The sequence below is a fragment of the Pituophis catenifer genome, unplaced genomic scaffold (genome assembly GCF_029215685.1).
Source record: "Pituophis catenifer annectens isolate HBS135680 unplaced genomic scaffold, rPitCat1.0.hap2 SCAF_1, whole genome shotgun sequence".
Classification (NCBI taxonomy): domain Eukaryota; kingdom Metazoa; phylum Chordata; class Lepidosauria; order Squamata; family Colubridae; genus Pituophis; species Pituophis catenifer.
In genome coordinates, this window is record NW_027256881.1 from 197,648,114 (window position 1) to 197,666,069 (window position 17,956).

Genomic DNA, 17,956 nt, shown 5'->3' on the forward strand with positions numbered 1-17,956 from the left:
CCTGCACATCACTTCCTTTTCTCTTTATTCCAAATGGTAATATGCCTGTATTTATTTTCTAGAGCAGGAGTGTCCAACCTTAAGACTTCTGGACTTCAACTCTCCCAAATTAAAAAGAGAATGTAAATATTCCCTTTTTCACTTTAAAGCAAAATATTCAGTGGCAATGGTGTTCAAAACACAGATCTCTCATTTCATAATACTGCAAACATATGTGAAAAGAATGTCCCATAGAAAAATTACAGACAATATACAGAGTATTGTCTGTAATTTTTCTATGGGACATTCTTATACAAAGATTTTGGTTTATGATGACAGAACTAATACTACTATAGAAACAACTCTGATGTAAAGAACTAACAAGTTGCACATAGAAACAAATGTAAATATCGGAGAGAATAAAAGACAAAGGGCATCTCATGTAAACAAATTAAAGTTCAAACTTTAATTCAAGTATTAGGTTAACTTTCCCTAGTGTTCTAGAGAATAGACTAGCTTTGGAACAAATGTTTACCACGGTATACATTTATTAGTTGGAAATAATACTTTATCCTGTAAAATCTAGTTTATATCCAAGGTTGGAGGAAATTCTTAGTTCTTTCTTTCTAAAATAATATTGCTGCTGCCTTTCTCCCCCTCCTCCATCCTCCTTCAACATCCAATTACTTTAGCCCTGTCACTATCCTGGCTTCTCATCTTGAGGCACGTTCCACTTTCGTCAATGTCCTTCTAAAATAGAGTGCTGAGAACTGGACATATTTCTCCAGATAAGGTCTGGCTAGTATAGAGATTATATTCCATGACCCAGAAGTTATCCTCCTTCTGTTAATGCAGCCTCAGACTGCATTAGCTTTTCAGTCTTCATCATGCCACTGACTCATCTTCAGCTTGTGATTACTAGGGTTATCTAGATTGTTCTCACATATATCACTATCACAAGATATCTCTCCCATCTACAATAAGTGCCTTAGATTTTTTTTTTTAATGTAAGACCTGCATTCTATATTGTAATCTATAAAATTCTTAGAAGCCCTCTTTCAGACTCATCCATTCAATTTATAAAAGTACTGAACCATCTCTATGGTTTAGGACAGATACTGGTCCCCCCAGGATCTAGCTCCATATTGATGCAAAGATGTGAATGAGAATAGGTATTGTGATGGAATGTAGAAGGCTGGATTCGCTGGAGGGAGGGGATGTGTTCCAGAAGAATAAGAGGCAGCTCAGTCCAGAGACTTTGTGTGAGAGAAAAAGGGTGAAGACGGCCCTCCCTGATAGTTCTTAAAGAGCTGTGATGGCGAATCTTTGGCACGTATGCCAGAAGTGGCATGCAGAGCCATTTCTCCAGGCACATGCGCTGTCACCCATTGCTCTTCTGGGTTCCAGCACACCGGCCAGCGGGAGCACTGGAAACTGGAAGAGCAACCACCCAGTGAGCATGCGTGTGCCGTGTGCCGGGAAGATGATTTTCCGGTTTTTGTTGTGTGTATGTGCACCGGCCAGTTGGTCTTCACGCGTGCATGTGCTCCAGGAACCGGAACACGAGGTAGCCGGTGTGCCTGCGTACCGGGTGGCTGCTCTTCCAGTTTCCAGCACTCATGCGCATACTCTTGTTTCGGCACTTGGTGCTGAAAAGGTTCACCAATACTGTTATAGAGTATATATTTGATGTAGATAGATTGCTTCAGTTTGGCAAGATTCAATCTATAGGTATAGAACAATAAAGGACTCTGTTTAGAAGACTCATTATGTGTCTTTCTTGGTTTGGGGGCATGACAGGTGTGGTTGCTCAAATAGCGGTTCAACCACATAACACCAGACCCAACTCACATTCAGTTAACTTTCAACAAATATATTAGAAGAAATCTTGGCTTCAGGGTTTTTGAAACCAGGCTATATCACATCTGCATTTTTTATGATGTTTGGATGTATACTGCTAGTACGTGCAAATCCTTTGCATGCAAAGAGAGCTGGGAGATAATTACAAAACAGCCACACAGATCTTAAAAAGAGATGCAGCTTTTTTATTGATTCTATCAGAGATGTAATACAGGAAAATGAGATTAAACCAATACACTGGAAAAACTCTTAATCAAAGTGAATCTCAGATGCCATTTGAAAATATACTGTTATTTACTTTGTATCTTATGGATAATTATTATCCATATAGCAAAAATTGTAATCTCTTGAGTACACCCAAGCATGTGTCTCAATCTGCATATGTGGTCATATAAAATATATTCATGAAAGAAATGAACAAGGGATATGAGAAAAATAGTTGGGAAAAAAATTTAAAGCAATAGCACGCTTTTATCAATTATCTCCTAATCACCTGCTTGCAACTTCCATTGTGGCCATATCATAATTTCATTGAAACTAACTTATGCATGCAAATAGTATGTGTTCAAAAGAGCTCCAAATTAAATAGCTTATAGCAGGGGTGGGCAATTGTGGCTCTTTTACAACCTGTAGACTTCAACTCCCAGAATTCCTGAGACAGCCAGGAATTCTGGGAGTTGAAGTCCACAGGTTGTAAAAGGGCCACAATTGCCCACCCCTGGCTTATAGGATGCACATATTTAGCACAGATATCTGCAGGGTTGGGGAAGGATGAAAACAGCCTTGTGGCATAGCAAGACAAGCTTCACTCCTTTGAACATCATGGCGCTTGCTTCAGGAAGGGACAACACTGCTTTCATTATTTTGACAAAAATATCAGCTCTTTCAGATGCCTCTGATTCTCAGTTCATAGGCCTCAGTTAATGACTATAATTAGGGCCAGGAACTTTGTCATTAAGCAACATGGTCATGAAGCAAAAAAAAAAAAAAATCACATGACTTATGTGCTAACTTACAACAGCAGTTCTGGAAATTCTGGTTGTGGTTGGTAAGCAAATCATGCACAGTTATTAAGCATGCTGTCACATGACCACAACTTGAGACTTCATCCTGGCTTCCCCCATTGACTTTGCTTGTTGGAAGTCTACTGTGTTTCCCCGAAAATAAGACCCTGTCTTATATTTTTTTGAACCCCAAAATAAGCGCTTGGCCTTATTTTTGGGGAGGTCTTATTATTTTGGGGTGCGTGGAGCAAGATGGGGCTCCTCTTGCCGTCTTACCTGATTTCCAGCTCTGCGTTAAATATTTTTGGGGAGGGCTTATTTTCAGGGGGAGGGCTTATTTTAGCGCATGCGCTCAAAAGCCCGATTGGGCATATTATCAGGGGATCACTTATTTTCGGGGAAACAGGTACAAATGGCAATCTTGGGACTGTGGGATGCTATGACTGTTATAAATGTGCACTGGTTGCAAGGCATCCAAATTGCAATCATAACTCATAGGGATTCTGAGACAAGCACAACTCAAGGACTGGCCAGAAGTCTCCTTATTCAGCACTGTCATAACTTTGAACAGTTGCTGAATAAATGGTCGCTAAGTGAGGGCTGCCTGTATTTTTATATTTGTGGATGGTTTTGATACAGATTTAATTGTAACGGGCCCAATTAATCACTGAAATGTAAACTAATCATGACTAGAATTGCCTTTGATTTCAGTGGCTCAATTCTAGATAGGATTAACATTAAAACCAATCTATTATGTTTTTACATATACTTAAGAATCCCACACAGTAATTTCTATTACCAGCTATGTTTAAAACACAGTTATGACCTTCATGATTCAAAAACTCATTAAATTCTATGCAGCACATTTGACAAAGTTTAATCAATCCCAAGTTTTTTTAAAAAATGCAGTATTTTCTTATGTCATGCATATAATTGTAAGTATTTTTAAAAACAACTGTTTTCCTACCTGGTCTTTATTAAAAGTAATCATGCTTTGGTAAGCAGCATCTGCAGTTGCAAATATGTGGGGTGGGTTGGAGGAACGCTTCACACCATGATAAAGCTTGGAAAACTAAATACGAAATCACACTTATCAAAACATTGCATGCGAACCAGGCAACTAGAAAATACATATCAAAACCCAAAGAGGCAGAACTACCAACTCCTGCATATGATTTCTCTCTGTCCATAGTAAGCTGTCTTAGATCAAATTATTTGCCAATGCAGATAAATGTCTACTCCAAATGGCAATGCCTTTGCAAAAAAACCCAGAAAGGTTTCTATTTCATCCTTTAACCAGGAGATATCAAAGACTGAACCCACATCCTTCTTGTTCCCTTATATTTCCCCCCAACATCCCTTCTATATAATGTTTTTTTTTAAAAAAGTAATGAATGGTTAAGTGAAAGCAATAGGGATGTGGTGGCTCAGTGGCTAAGATGCTGAGCTTGTTGATCGAAAGGTCGGCAGTTCAGCGGTTCGAATCCTAGTGCCACGTAACGGGGTGAGCTCCCGTTACTTGTCCCAGGTTCTGCCAACCTAGCAGTTCGAAAGCACATAAAAAATGCAAGTAGAAAAATAGGGAGTGGTCCCTATTTTTGGTGGGAAGGTACAGTGTTCCTTGCGCCTTTGGCGTTTAGTCATGACCACGGAGACGTCTTTGTACAGCGCTGGCTCTTCGGTTTTGAAACGGAAATGAGCATCACCCCCTAGAGTTGGGAATGACTAGCACATATGTGTGACGGGAAGCTTTATCTTTACCTTAAGAGAAAGCAGATACCATAGTATCTTCTCAGCTAGTCTGGCAGGGTAGGTCCACTCTGGATTCCTTCAATTAAACAGTGTCATCTGTTGGGACCTTGAAAATGTACTTTCTATCACTTGCTTTCTGGAATGAGGTTACCCTCAAGATTCAAATAGTCTCCATTCTACTGGTGTTCCACAGACCCTGAAGATGTGCCTCTTTACCCAGGCCTTTGGTGAGGCTGATTTATGCTCCATTTTTTCTTTTCCTTGTTCCTATCCTGGTTTATTTTCTCTACCACTTTTGCTTCTTTGGTGTTGTTTTGTTTCACATTCTTTGCTTTATATGTTTTTAACACTTTGTATTCAGGACAGAGGGACGCAATGGCTCAGTGGCTAAGACACTGAGCTTGTCAATCGAAAGGTCAGCAGATCAGCGGTTTGAATCCCTAGTGCCGCATAACGGGGTGAGCTCCCATTACTTGTTCCAGCTTCTGCCAACCTAGCAGTTCAAAAGCACATAAAAAATGCAAGTAGAAAAATAGGGACCACCTTTGGTGGGAAGGTGACAGCGTTCTGTGCACCTTTGGCATTTAGTCATGCCAGCCACATGAGCATGGAGACGTCGTCAGTTAGCGCTGGCTCTTCGGCTTTGAAATAGAAATGAGCACCCCCCCCCCAGAGTTTACCTTTATTCAGGAAAACCTTCAGTATGTTTAGTGCATCTTCTTCAGTGCCCTTCAGATACTCTTCCAATGCCCTTTCTTCTTCTTCAATTGTCTTATTTATGGCAGGGGAAGTATTGGTACAATTTGTTACCCTAACTTAGTATTCTTTATTCAAAAATACATTATTAAGAAGCACCCTCCAATAAGGGAAACAATATGATACAGCATAAATAGTTTGAAAAGCAGAATTCCAGCTTGTTTCTTACCTGTGGAGAATATATACTGAGATTTTGGAAGGGGTTTAATGCTATTAAAATATCTCCAACATAAGTATAAATTTGTAAATCTCCATATCGCTTCTTCAGCTGATAAATAATTGTATCCTGAAAAGATCACATGTTTCACAGTTAAGCAATATTTCTTGGAAATAAGCAATAATTTCCAGTATTATTTCTCACTTCTGTCAAATATTAATTTCACTAAATCAAACCATTGCTTACACAGTCTTGTATCTTCCTCAAATATAAATTTATAGCCATGCCAAGTAAAAAGCAATATATCTGTCTAGTAAATTTTGATTATATAGGTCAGAGAAATGAATTGTAGATGTCATCGTTTAAATGTATGTTTGGAATATACACAACAAAAATAATTCTACTTTGTTTTAATTCTGCCCATGAAGCTAACTTGCTCGTTTCAAGAACAGATTATCTACAATTATATTTATTTATTTATTTATTTACTTATTTATTACAATTGTAACATTTTACTACAATTCAATTTTAATGAAGACAAAGCAGTTTTTCATGCCAGCCACCGCTGAAATCTATTTCCATTTACTGTGGTGTATTTTGACAAAAACTAAGCATTACTTTTCTCAACTAAAATTATAAAAAGAAAAACAATGAACTGAGTTACCAAATGTATTGTTTTTCTATCGCTATGCCTATTTGTTCATTTTTATTAGATACAGGTAGTTCTCAACTGATGACCACAATTGAGCCATATATAGAGAGGAAGGTTTAAGCATTGCTCTCTTTCCTTTGGTTTACCAGTTGGTTTCTAAGAGCCAAGTTACTTATGACAGCTGTCAGCAGGAATGTGATTTAAACAGCTGTATATGCAAGGAGTATGGAAATCTTTCCTTTCTACCCATAATTGCTGCACTGTTTCTTTCTCAGTAGTGGTCCAAAGATATATGTAGCCCCACACACCGGGGGAAAATGACTGAGACATAGAAGCGATCAATTATGTGTAGAAGGCCCTCCATTTTTGCTTATTCATGCTGCATTTTCCTTCTTCGACTTCTCCTCACAATTTGTTCCCCAACAAGCTTTCATAATTCCTGAATTTCCAGCAATTGTCCATATTAGCTGGGAATTCTAAAAGTTGTAATCTCAATAATATCAAGAGGATGCCACCAATGGTGGGTTGCCCCTGGTTCAGATTGGTTCGCAAGAACCGGTAGTAAAATCGGTGGAAGGCCCCGCCTACCACCCCGAATGTCGTCATCAGCGATCTGCGCATGCACAGAAGTTTTGTTGCGAACTGGTAGTAAAGGTAAGTTGAACCCACCCCTGGATACCACATTAGAGAAGATTGGTCTATAAATGAAAGAGAACCATGACCACCTCTGATTTGGCTCATTACTAGTATCTGCTTCACTGCTGCATCAGAATGTTATGTGCAGCAGCTTTTTGGGGTACAGATTATGCCTGTGCACATTCCAAAGATCATATAATAGTTATGGGAAATTTTAATTTTTATATAAAGCTCATATATATACAGAATCATGCTCCTAAAGAGCGGGAACGACATGACCATAAAAGGAAGATTCAACAATAGAGGAGTTGATCCTCTCTTGCTCTTTTTTGCCATTGTAAAGAGCAGGTTTCAAGTCTGCCATTTACCATTTCTCATCCTTTCATGCCATACATGTTCAGGAATACCTAGTACAGATTGTGTCTCAAGCATGAACTTTGGCATATATGCAGCTCTCAAGTTTCGGGGGGAACTGTAGTCCAGGGGTGTCAAACGCAAGCCCTGTAGGCCACATCTGGCCCATGGGGTGCTTATATCCACGAGGCTGCCTTGGAAACAGTGAAGGACTGGCCTGCAGTGCCTCTACCAGTGAAAACAGAGTCTGGGAGGGCCATGCATGGCCCTCCCGAGTTCCGTTTTGCTGGCAGAGTGCTGGAGGAGGCCGTTACGGTCAAAAACAGAGCCTGGGAGGGCTGTGCACAGCCCTCCCAAGCTCAGTTTTTGCTGGCAGAGGGATGCAGGAGACCATCACAGCCAAAATGGACCCCGGGAGGGCTGCACATGTCCCTCTTGAGCTCCCTTTTCGCTGGCAGAGTGCTGCAGGAGGATCCCCCAGCCCTGCCCGGGCCACTGCAGGTGCCCCTGACACAAGTGATGTTGAGTTGGCCATGTCCACCCTGGCCATGCCTCCCTCAGGTCAAACACAACCTTGATGTGACCCTCAATGAAATCAAGTTTGACACCCCTGTTGTAGACAGTTCTCTGGAGGAAGGGAGATGATCAAGAAGCAGTATGCTAAGGCCAAGAGAAGGAGAAGTCAGTAATCATCCTCCTTCAGCCTTAGACTGAAGTTTTGAACTTCACCCTTTTTACCCAATAAGTCATTTTAATTATATTAGGACCCACTGTTTTCATATAGCAATAATTCTTTAAAATTATATTTAACCCTCCAGCAGGCTCATGGAATGCGCTGGTACTTCTTTTTGCTTTTTTATTTGTTTTTCAGAAGTCTTTTCAATTCTGGTACTCTTACATTTTGGTGTCCCTGGGCTAGTGTCTACTTGGCCTTAATCTAGAGCATTTTTACCCTGATGGGTAAAAATAGTTAATTATATAGTCAAATTTTGTCTATAATCTCTCATCAAGGGGAAAAGGGTAATGCCTCTAGGCACATACCTTAACACTATACAATTGCAAATTGACACTACTGTATAGGAATACTGTAATAATTGTCAGAAAGTAATACAGGGTGTGGAATTCTCTCTTCTTACACATAATGGTTAAGGAGAGGCATTTCCCAGAACATAAGTAGAAGCAGCGAGAACAACAAAGCTGCTATTCTAAAGGACAGGAAGCAGGATCAGGATGCAAAGAAGACTTTTGGGAAATGATATTTGAGATCTCCATCCACAATACAGACTTAGCTGTATCACTAAACATGTATTGATATTTTCAAATGGAAAATGAAGGGGTTTAACCATATGTGTTATACTTACAATTGTGTGCATATGTGTGCTTTGACATACACTATTTAACTTTGATGCTTAGATCCGATCTCCTCATTTTAGCAAACTTAAATAATATTGTCATCTATTCACCTGTTGTCCTGTATATAAACAAAAGTAACTGAATATTTGGAATATAAATGAATATATGATTGGAGATTAGAATAATATGTTACAGAGTGGGTTTTTTAAAATTTTGTCTGAACTTTGAATGATCAACTTGATGACAGGATATATTAATCACAAGAGTAACTTGAAGGCAATTACAATTAGTAAGATCACTATTTGTACTGAGAAAGAATCCATCATCTCATCATATCTTACCTCGTCCAAAACTTCAAGGTTTACCAGATCATCATCTGGAGAATATTTGTCAGAAGCATCAACGTGATATAGTCTGCGAATATGCATTTGTTCATGCCTGTAAAATGGTTGGAGTACCTGTGTGAAAAATATTATTCCTAAAAACAACATATGAAAAAAAAACCTATAATAATTCAAGTTGCAGCTTGTATTTTCCATATTCTGGGAAATATTTAATGAGGTCATGTCCTCTGGAATATTTTCAGAACTTCACAATACCATAGTTTTACACACACATATACAGAGAGAGAGAGAGAGGGAGGGAGGGAGGGAGGGAGAGGGGGAGAGGAGGAGAGAGAGGGGGAGGGAGAGGGAGAGAGAGAACAAGTTGTACAGTACCACACGGAAGTCACATTACAATTTGCACAATCTTTTAAAGACATGTATTCCATTGAACCTTTTTAGCAATTCACCCGGTTATTCATCAATTTTCAATCAAAATTAAATGAATAATATATGGATATATTGTGTCCTTCCTAATTATAGCAAATAAAATGTGTACTCTGAAGCACTTGCCAATGATCTTCACATACACAGAACAAAATGATAAAATTTCTCTGTATACTTGATTGTTCATTGAAGATGCAATGTCCTATTTTTTTAATGTTATATACTTAAAAAGTTGTTCCCAAGTAATACTAGCATATCTGAAAGATGCCTATGCTTTATCACTGATGTATTAGATTACTATACATACAGGGAGCTTATTTTACATAGAATATGCTCCAATATTTGATTCACACCAGTGATCGCCAGTGGTATAACCCAGAATATCATCAACTCAGGCTACAACCAGAACTCAGGCTATCCACCATCATATGTAACACTTTTTTAGTTAGCAAATTCAGAGCAATTCATCTCAAATATAAAAAAAATTGCCAATCTCCACCGCTTTCACTTTATCTCAGTGTGAGTTGATTTGATATTCACCTGAAGCCATTATTAGTTTGCTATATTCTTTTTTCCTCATCTTCCCCTCAATTAAATTTTTAGCTTATTTGCTAGAACACAATAAAATATAATATATTTAACTTGCTACATCGAAATTTGTAAAAACATCACTTTGCATGACGGTTGAAATGGATACTTTCTTTGCTATGATTATATGGACAAAACACTGTATTTGAAAATAGAGATTGACATATTTTCTTCCAGTGTCCAAAGTGGTGAAAATATTTATACTAGAAATATATTAACATAATAGGTGGTGCAGCATATCCATCAGAAATGCTCAAATGCTTTCTAGACTTGAAACCAATATTATCAAAAAGGATCCAGATTCTACTTAGATATAGCACAACAAACACAATGTTGGCTTACATTTCTCCTTGATCCTCAACAACAATCTATGGATTTCCCCTGAATAGGCTTTCCTGTTTCAAAGTAAATAGTAATCTAGTGATACTGGAGCCAATAAAACAAAAACCAAATACAATAAAACTGTACTAGCAATTTTCAGGGTAGTGAGAACTGTGCCTTGTTCACAAATCTTGTTCCAAACATTTTGTTTCCTATATTAATATTGGGGAGTGAACTTTGCCAGTGAAAGATATTTTATAATTTATTATTTCAGTACGTTTGAGGGATTCCATAATACTCTTAGTAAAAAAGATAGAATCATAGAAAGTATTTAAGAATTTTCATAACATAGATGTTATGAAAAAACTGTAATAAGAAATGGATTTGATAAAAAGTCATATAAAATCCATTTAAATAATACAATGGATTGTTTGTTGAAAAGAAGTTATAAAATATCAACCCCTGCGAACAAGCAATGTGGGATTTATGTTTTTGTTCAGAATTTTTTTAATTTGATAAAGACCCCAGACACAAAGCTTACATTTGTTTTTGTCCCAATATGGGTTGTTTTGTTATACAAAATGTAAGACTTTTTCCATACTTCTAATTTTAATGCTAATTCTATGCTTATCTATTTCCTACTTATTGTCTTACTACCTATCTTACAGGGGTGAAATCCAGCAGGTTCTGACAGGTTCTGGAGAACTGGTAGTGGAAATTTTGAGTAGTTCAGAGAACCGGCAAATACCACCTCCAGCTGGCCCCAGAGTGGGGTAGGAACGGAGATTTTGCAGTATCCTTTCCCTGGAGTGGGGTGGGAATGGAGATTTTGCAGTATCCTTCCCCTACCACGCCCACAGAACTGGTAATTTAAAAAAATTGGATTTCACCACTGCTATCTTAATCTAGGATCTTCCTATTACTGAAAGAACTCTATCTCTATATTCTACCTCTATATACTTGTCTGCACATTTGTCACTCTACATTTTCCCATCTTCACTGGCCCTTTGAATCTTTCTTATTTCCTCAAGTCTTAAACTGTTGCAGCCAAACTCAATCCTTGTGTATTTGGAAATCCCAATTTGAAAACAGGTGAATTTATCTTTCTATATTCTTCCAGTAGTCATTATTCTAAAGATTTACTATTCTGAAGATTATCAGAGCTGGCAAACCAATGTAACATAGTTTGGTTCTATGCCACAAATCTAATTGGATAAGATGCTATGCCTGGAGTTATGAAGATCTGGGTAGGAAACACAGGTTCAATGCCAGCAAGTATGATATGGGTTGCAAACATAGCTGTCACACATACAGTGATACACACACACAAACACACACACAAACTGAAAAGCCTTTGCTACTGATTGAGGAACAGATGACAGGAAGTGACAGTGACCTAAGTAATTAAAACTATTTCACATTTGCCCAAGTAACATCACTATTGTGAGATCTACACTAATAAATTGGCTTTTAAGTGCAATTCAAGCTGCTGATTGTCCCTTTATAATCCATGCATGGCTCAGGACTACGGTGAGTATTCGTAGGAACATGTTTTCCCAATGCTTTCTTCTTGTACAATGCAATCTAGTAGGGGTACATCCGTTGAGTCCCAACTTTGAAGAACTGTTGTCACCAGGAGTATGAGAGTGTGCTTTTTCAGTGACCACTCCTCCTCTTCAAAAGAAGACTCCACTCAAGATCAGATCAGACCAATCCTGCTGGTCCTGGCTGTTCTGGAGAGACTTTGGGATAGTATCACTGACAGATGGATCTCATCCTTCAATTTGGCTATTGGTCTTATTGTGGTAGTTCTCTCTCAGTGGGAAGACACAGGAGAAGCGTTTATTGTTATTGATTGTTGGGTTATGTTCTTGGGTTATATTCTCCTTATGACATTGGTTTTTATTTTATTCTTTATATTCTTTGTAAGCTGCTTACAGCCTATTTTGGAATAGAGTGGTATATAAATTTCAGAAATAAGCTGAGCTGCAGATGGGTGGGTTTATTTGAATCAAATTGAGTTTTTTGTCCTACATTTTTACCCTGGTACTCCATTTTTTCTACATTGATAGGAACCATTAATAGGAGATAAGAGGCTAGACTAACTTAGATGTAAGAGAAGCTACTTCAGCAACTGAATTGGTCCTACCTTCTCGTACAAATCTTTTTTACTTTCTACCATATGTCCTGTTTCCAAAACTTTTGAACAGAGTGATCTGAGCTCCTTACAATATCACACTTGTAAAGCTGAACTTATCTGCAACAAATATATAAACTGTACATTTGCCAAAGTATTTTTGGTAGCCCACAAACTGAAAAGGATCCATTTGCAGTTATGACTTAATTACACAGAACAGAACTATAAGAGCTCATTTGACCTTGGGAACGTATAAAAGTCACAGACAAGAAGGGGGTGGGGGAATTACCGCTTGAGAATTCATCCTCAGTAAATTTATGGTCTGACTACATTTGAAATAACCAAGAAACATTTTGATGAAGAATTAACATTGTTAGTAATTGACAGAAATAAAAATATGTACACTTTATTTTCTTTCATCCCTTCAGCCATGGATATTTTTACCCAATTTCATCATTATCAGTCACCTAGGAATCTTTGTATATTAAAAACATATGTATCTATAGCCACTCCATATGTTATATAAACTGTTTGTGTACACTTGAATGCATAATTTATTATATAAACAGAGATTTTTTTTTTATTGGATTTCAGGTTTGTATCTCAGAACTGGCTCACATATGTTAGAACAGGGGTGTCAAACTCATGTTGTCACGGTAATGTCACATGATGTATTGGGACTTTTTCCCCCTTCACTAAACTGGATGTAGGCGTGGCCAGCACGTGACGCATCTGGCCCACAGGCCAGGAGTTTGACACCCTGTGTTAGAAGGTAGTGAAAACCTCAAGACATTTGAAGAGGAAATAGAAAATATTACTAACATTAATAGCAATAGCAATTGCCCTTAGTCTTATATACTGTTTCACAGTGCTTTTCAGCCCTCTCTAAGCAATTTACAGAGTCAACATATTGCCTCCAACAATCTGGGTCCTCATTTTACCAACCTCAAAAGGATGGAAGGCTGAGTCGGTCAGGGTATTAAAACAACAACCTTAGTATCCTGTCACTTACTAGCTTAAAACAGAAACATTTTGAAAATAGTCTGCATTAGCAGACTGATTTGGCAGGTGCCCTTGAAATTTTTAACTTAATGCATGGATGGTTTACAATCATTGTGTTCAGATTGAGGGCACCTTATATTCACAGCTAATTGCTGACTTGGCTTTCAATTGAAGTCCTTTTCTGAATAAACAAACAAAATCTCCTACTGCGTTTTCCCCCTTGGGCAGTGGAAAACATCTACTTTACTTCTAAAGATTTTGAGAAACAAAAACCTGTGAGTCAGACATCAGTAAAGCAGAAAGATCTGATATTTATTTATTTTTAAATTGCGTTATAGAGCGGGTTTCTATATTAATTCATCCTGTAATAAGTCCTTTCAATTTTCATACATTCTGAAATATTGTGTATTTTTCGCAAAACAAATATAATCCTGCCAATTCTAATAAAATAATAATCACCCCCTTTGTTTTTGAACAAATGAATTTTGTCAGAGAACTCAGGTAGGACTACCAACTAAACCCTATCAAATCATTTTCAAGTAAGAAATTATTTTAATATTGAAAATGTAAAAACTTTAAATCAGAAGGGATATCAGGGCTTTATTCAGAATAGCAATACTGAGAAGGAATACAGCATTTTTTTAAAAAAAAAACTCTCTGTCCCTCTGTTGGTCTCCTTAGCCATCTTGTGGCACTGTGCTCTACCCTTATGTTGATATGGATCAAAGAATAAAACACTGGGCTGTTCTAAGCAACTTCATACAACTGAATGCTGCAATAATTTATCAATATTGGATCTCTGCCTGGGAGTGGGCATGTGGTCCTCAGGCAACTTGAGTTTCTTATTGCCAGATGACAATAAGAAACAAGGTAGGCAGAGCCTCCGGGCTCTTTCCAAGCCTCACACCAGCAATGCCCATAGAAGCTGTCTGTATTTTCTTCTGTGTGGCCAAATGAAGTAACCTCTTCCCTCTGTGTGTGTGACTAATAAGAGTATGCATAAAAAAAGAGAGTATAAGAATATACGATGCCTTGTCAGTGCATATATGTATGTGTGACAGAATAATCAAGATAAGGTCATACATGTTGCTCTTGCATATGCATCAGTGGTGGGCTGCCCCCGGTTTGGACCGGTTCTATAGAACTGGTAGTAAAACCGGTGGGAGGCTCCGCCCACTGACCCTGACATCATCAGAAGCAATCTGCATGGATTCAACTGGAAGCGTCGCGGCGAGACAGTCGGGGAATTAGCGGGCTCTTATGAGCTCCGCGAAAAAACGCACTGACAAACCGCTGCCGAGGGGTCTTCGGACCAGAACCGTCCTGTAGGGACAGGGAATAAGGAGAGGCACCTCGGAAGACCAAGAGGAACAGGCAAGTTCCTCAAAGGTCAGAGGAATCTCTCTCCGATTCGGCGGTGGGGGTGGCAGCAGGGGTGAAATCTAAATTTTTTTGCTACCAGTTCTGTGGGCGTGGCTTGGTATGGCGTGGCTTGGAGACATGTGACTGGGTGGGCATGGCCAGTTTGACGTCATTCACGTCACTCACCATTAGAGCCAGGAGCCCCACATTCTGACACCGAACAGCAGCACATTCTGTCTTTCATAGAATGTCACAGAAGCCAGGAGCTGCACAAAAGCACATTCTGCCTTTCTGAAGCCCCCAACGCTTTGAGTTTCCCTCTGGCTTGACTGCCCAGGTGAACCTCGGAGCCTTCTCTTGCCCTGCTCTTCATCTCAGAGGGCCGCGCATCCCCCCCCAATCCTCCATACAAACCGCTCACCCCGTTTTTGCAAAGGCACAGCCTCCCCCTTGCAGGGTGGTCCAAAGAGGGGAGGGGGATGCTGCTGAAAAAGCCGCCTTCCACCTGGGCCTCCTCCTGCAGCCAAACGTGCCCAGCCTTGCTTGCCCTTTCCTCAAATGGGCTGTGCATGGGGTGCTTGGAGAGAGAGCGAGTAAGACAGCTCTCCAACCTCTGTTTGTGTGTGTGTGTGTGTGTGTGTGAGGGAGGGAGGGAGCGATCTGAAGCCGAGGCACCCAAACTTCTAGCAGTGGCAGGAGCAGCTTCTGAGCAGCTAGCTCCACCTGACCTATTCCCTGAGTCTCGCCATTCTCCTCGCCCCCACCCCCACCCCACTCAAGCAGCAGCTTCCCTGCTCAGCCCCAACAAGCTATGCATCCATGGTGCCCGCACCAGCATCCCAAGAGAAGCAGAGAAGATCATTGCTTGCAAGCAGTCAAGCAGAGGTAGCAAGTATACGCCGTGCTGTGGGAAAAATGAGAGGTCCTGTTGTCCCGCAGAGCCTGCCACTGCTTGAGTGGGGGGGAGGGGCGAGGAGAACGGCAAGACTTAGGGAGTAGGTCAGGTGGAGCTGGCTGACTCAGGGCTGCTCAGAAGCCGCCCGCGCCGCTGCCAGAAGTTTGGGTGCCTCGGCTTCAGATCGCTCCCTCCCACCCTTCCTCCCTCACACACACACACAGAAAAAAAAAAGGTTGGAGAGCTCTCTTGCTCGCTCTCTCTCCAAGCGCCCCATGCACAGCCCATTTGAAGAAAGAGCACGCACAGCTGGGCACGTTTGGCTGCAGAAGGACGCGCAGCGCAATGGGGTTGTTTTGTTCACCAAGGTGGTACTTTGGGAGGGCAGGCGGATGTCTGCAGCTGACAACTATAATGAATATGTCCACCTGCCCTCCCGAAGCACCACCACAGCGAACAAAACAACCCCAATGCTATGGATGCATAGCTTGTCGGGGCTGAGCAGGGAAGCCGCTGCTTGAGTGGTGGGGGGGGCGAGTAAGCTGCTAGCTCCTTCCCCACAGCCCTGCCATGCTTACCTGCCTTCCACATGGGCTTCTGCTTGCCGGCCTTCGCAAGCTGGCCACCGGGACGCCAGAAAGGCAGCATGGAAGCCAGGCAAGCATGGCAGGACTGCGGGCCGTGGACCGGTTTGGGGGCATGGCCAACCAGCCATTGCTCCCGGTTCAGCGAACTAGCCAATCTCCACTACCTACTCGCCCGAGCCGGTCTGAACCAGGAGCATTTCACCCCTGGGCGGCAGCCATTGCAGCTGTCAAGAAGCTGGGGCAACCAGACTAAGTATTCAGCAGGAGCGGTGAATGGAACAGAGTTTTTGAAGCTGGGTGGGTGACAGACAACCTACAGGTGAAGTAACGACAAAAAAAAATTTTTTTAAACCTGAAACCCCCAGCGTAAGAACAGCGGCTAACGGGCAGGGAGAAAAAGAGGATGCAAGCGGAATTTAAAGGGACAAAAACCCGAAAAGAAAATTGACTTTTGAATAAAATTATCTGGAAAATTTTAAGAATTAGAAGAAGTAACCCCAACTTTGATTAAAGGATTGGAAAGAAAATAAATAGATCCTTTCTTTTTGAAAGCTAAGAAAAATAAAAAGATAATTGGATATTAAGCCCTACAACAGAAATGCTATATACCTAAAGATAAAATAAAGGAGGGGGAAAAAAGAGTGAAAAGTATTTGTTTAACTTGGACTGGACTATAAAATTGATTTGATATTTTCAAAGTTAAAAAGAAGAAAAAAAGAAACTAGATTGCAAATGAGGACTGATATAAAATGGACACTTTGTTAAACAATTAAGAGAATTGTGGATTGTAGAGAGATTTTCAGGAGAAAAAAGAGCATTGCAATTTGGAATCTTTATTTTGGAAAATTTTGAACTGCATTAGTGATAATAGTCGTGAGAACTTTTGGGGAGGATTGCTTTGTCTGCAAGCAGCTTGACTTTAGAAAAAAAAACAGAACTTTTAAAACTGAAACAATATTAACACAGAAAGAACCAAATGGCGCAGGAAATTAGACAAATGATGGAAATGATGTACTCGTCGTGGAAAGCGGAAATAAGAGGAATAATTACAATGTTACATGGAGAATCGAAACTTGAGGACCCAAAAATTGACATAGAGCACGCTCAAGCTAACAAGGAAACAAAGATAGAGAAGCAAAACACAGAGACTGAATACAAAGAAGAAGATAAAGACAATGAGATTAATTTGGGAAAAATAATTGAATATGTAAATAGTAATAATAAAAAGGAGATTTTTAGAGATTACATTGGGATTAACAATGGAAAGAACAGAAAGGGCAAAAAGAAAAAGAAGGAATAAAGGGTGGCATAGAAAGAATATAAAAAACTTAAATGATTACACTGGGATTAACAGTGAAAAGAAAAAAAAGAGAGGAAAAGGATGGAAAACAACAGGAAATGCAGGGCAAAATAGAAGAGTCCAGATTTGTGAAATACAGAATGATTACACTGGAATAAACAGTGGGATAAATAGCAGGGAGATAAGAAAAAAAAAGGAGAAAGAAAAAGGCAAAAATAAAAATGGGAAGGGAGAAAAAGAAATGAAAGGGAAAGATGTTATATATATTTAGAATTGAAATATGAATAGTAGTAAGAAACAAATGGGAAATCATACGATCGTAAAAAATGAAATGATTAATAATTGGTATAAAAGGAAGGATTGGACTGTATATGTTTTATTGTTGTGAGCCGCCCTGAGTCCTTTTGGAGATAGGGCGGCATATAAGTCCAAATAATAAATAATAATAAATAAATAAATAAATTTGTTTTAGTATCTTTGAAATCTAGATA

The 17,956-nt window shown here is 39.6% G+C and overlaps 1 protein-coding gene across 1 annotated transcript in view; it reads right to left on the reverse strand.

Moving 5' to 3' along the window:
- The window catches only part of MYO3B (myosin IIIB), a 226,414-nt gene that overhangs the window by 132,328 nt on the left and 76,130 nt on the right, over positions 1-17,956 (reverse strand). Inside the window, exons 9-11 of the mRNA XM_070956912.1 lie at positions 8,845-8,941; positions 5,521-5,637; positions 3,811-3,915 (exon numbers count right to left, since the gene is read on the reverse strand). Coding sequence (XP_070813013.1) covers positions 3,811-3,915; positions 5,521-5,637; positions 8,845-8,941 — 319 coding nt within the window. The remainder of the gene's footprint in view (positions 1-3,810; positions 3,916-5,520; positions 5,638-8,844; positions 8,942-17,956) is intronic.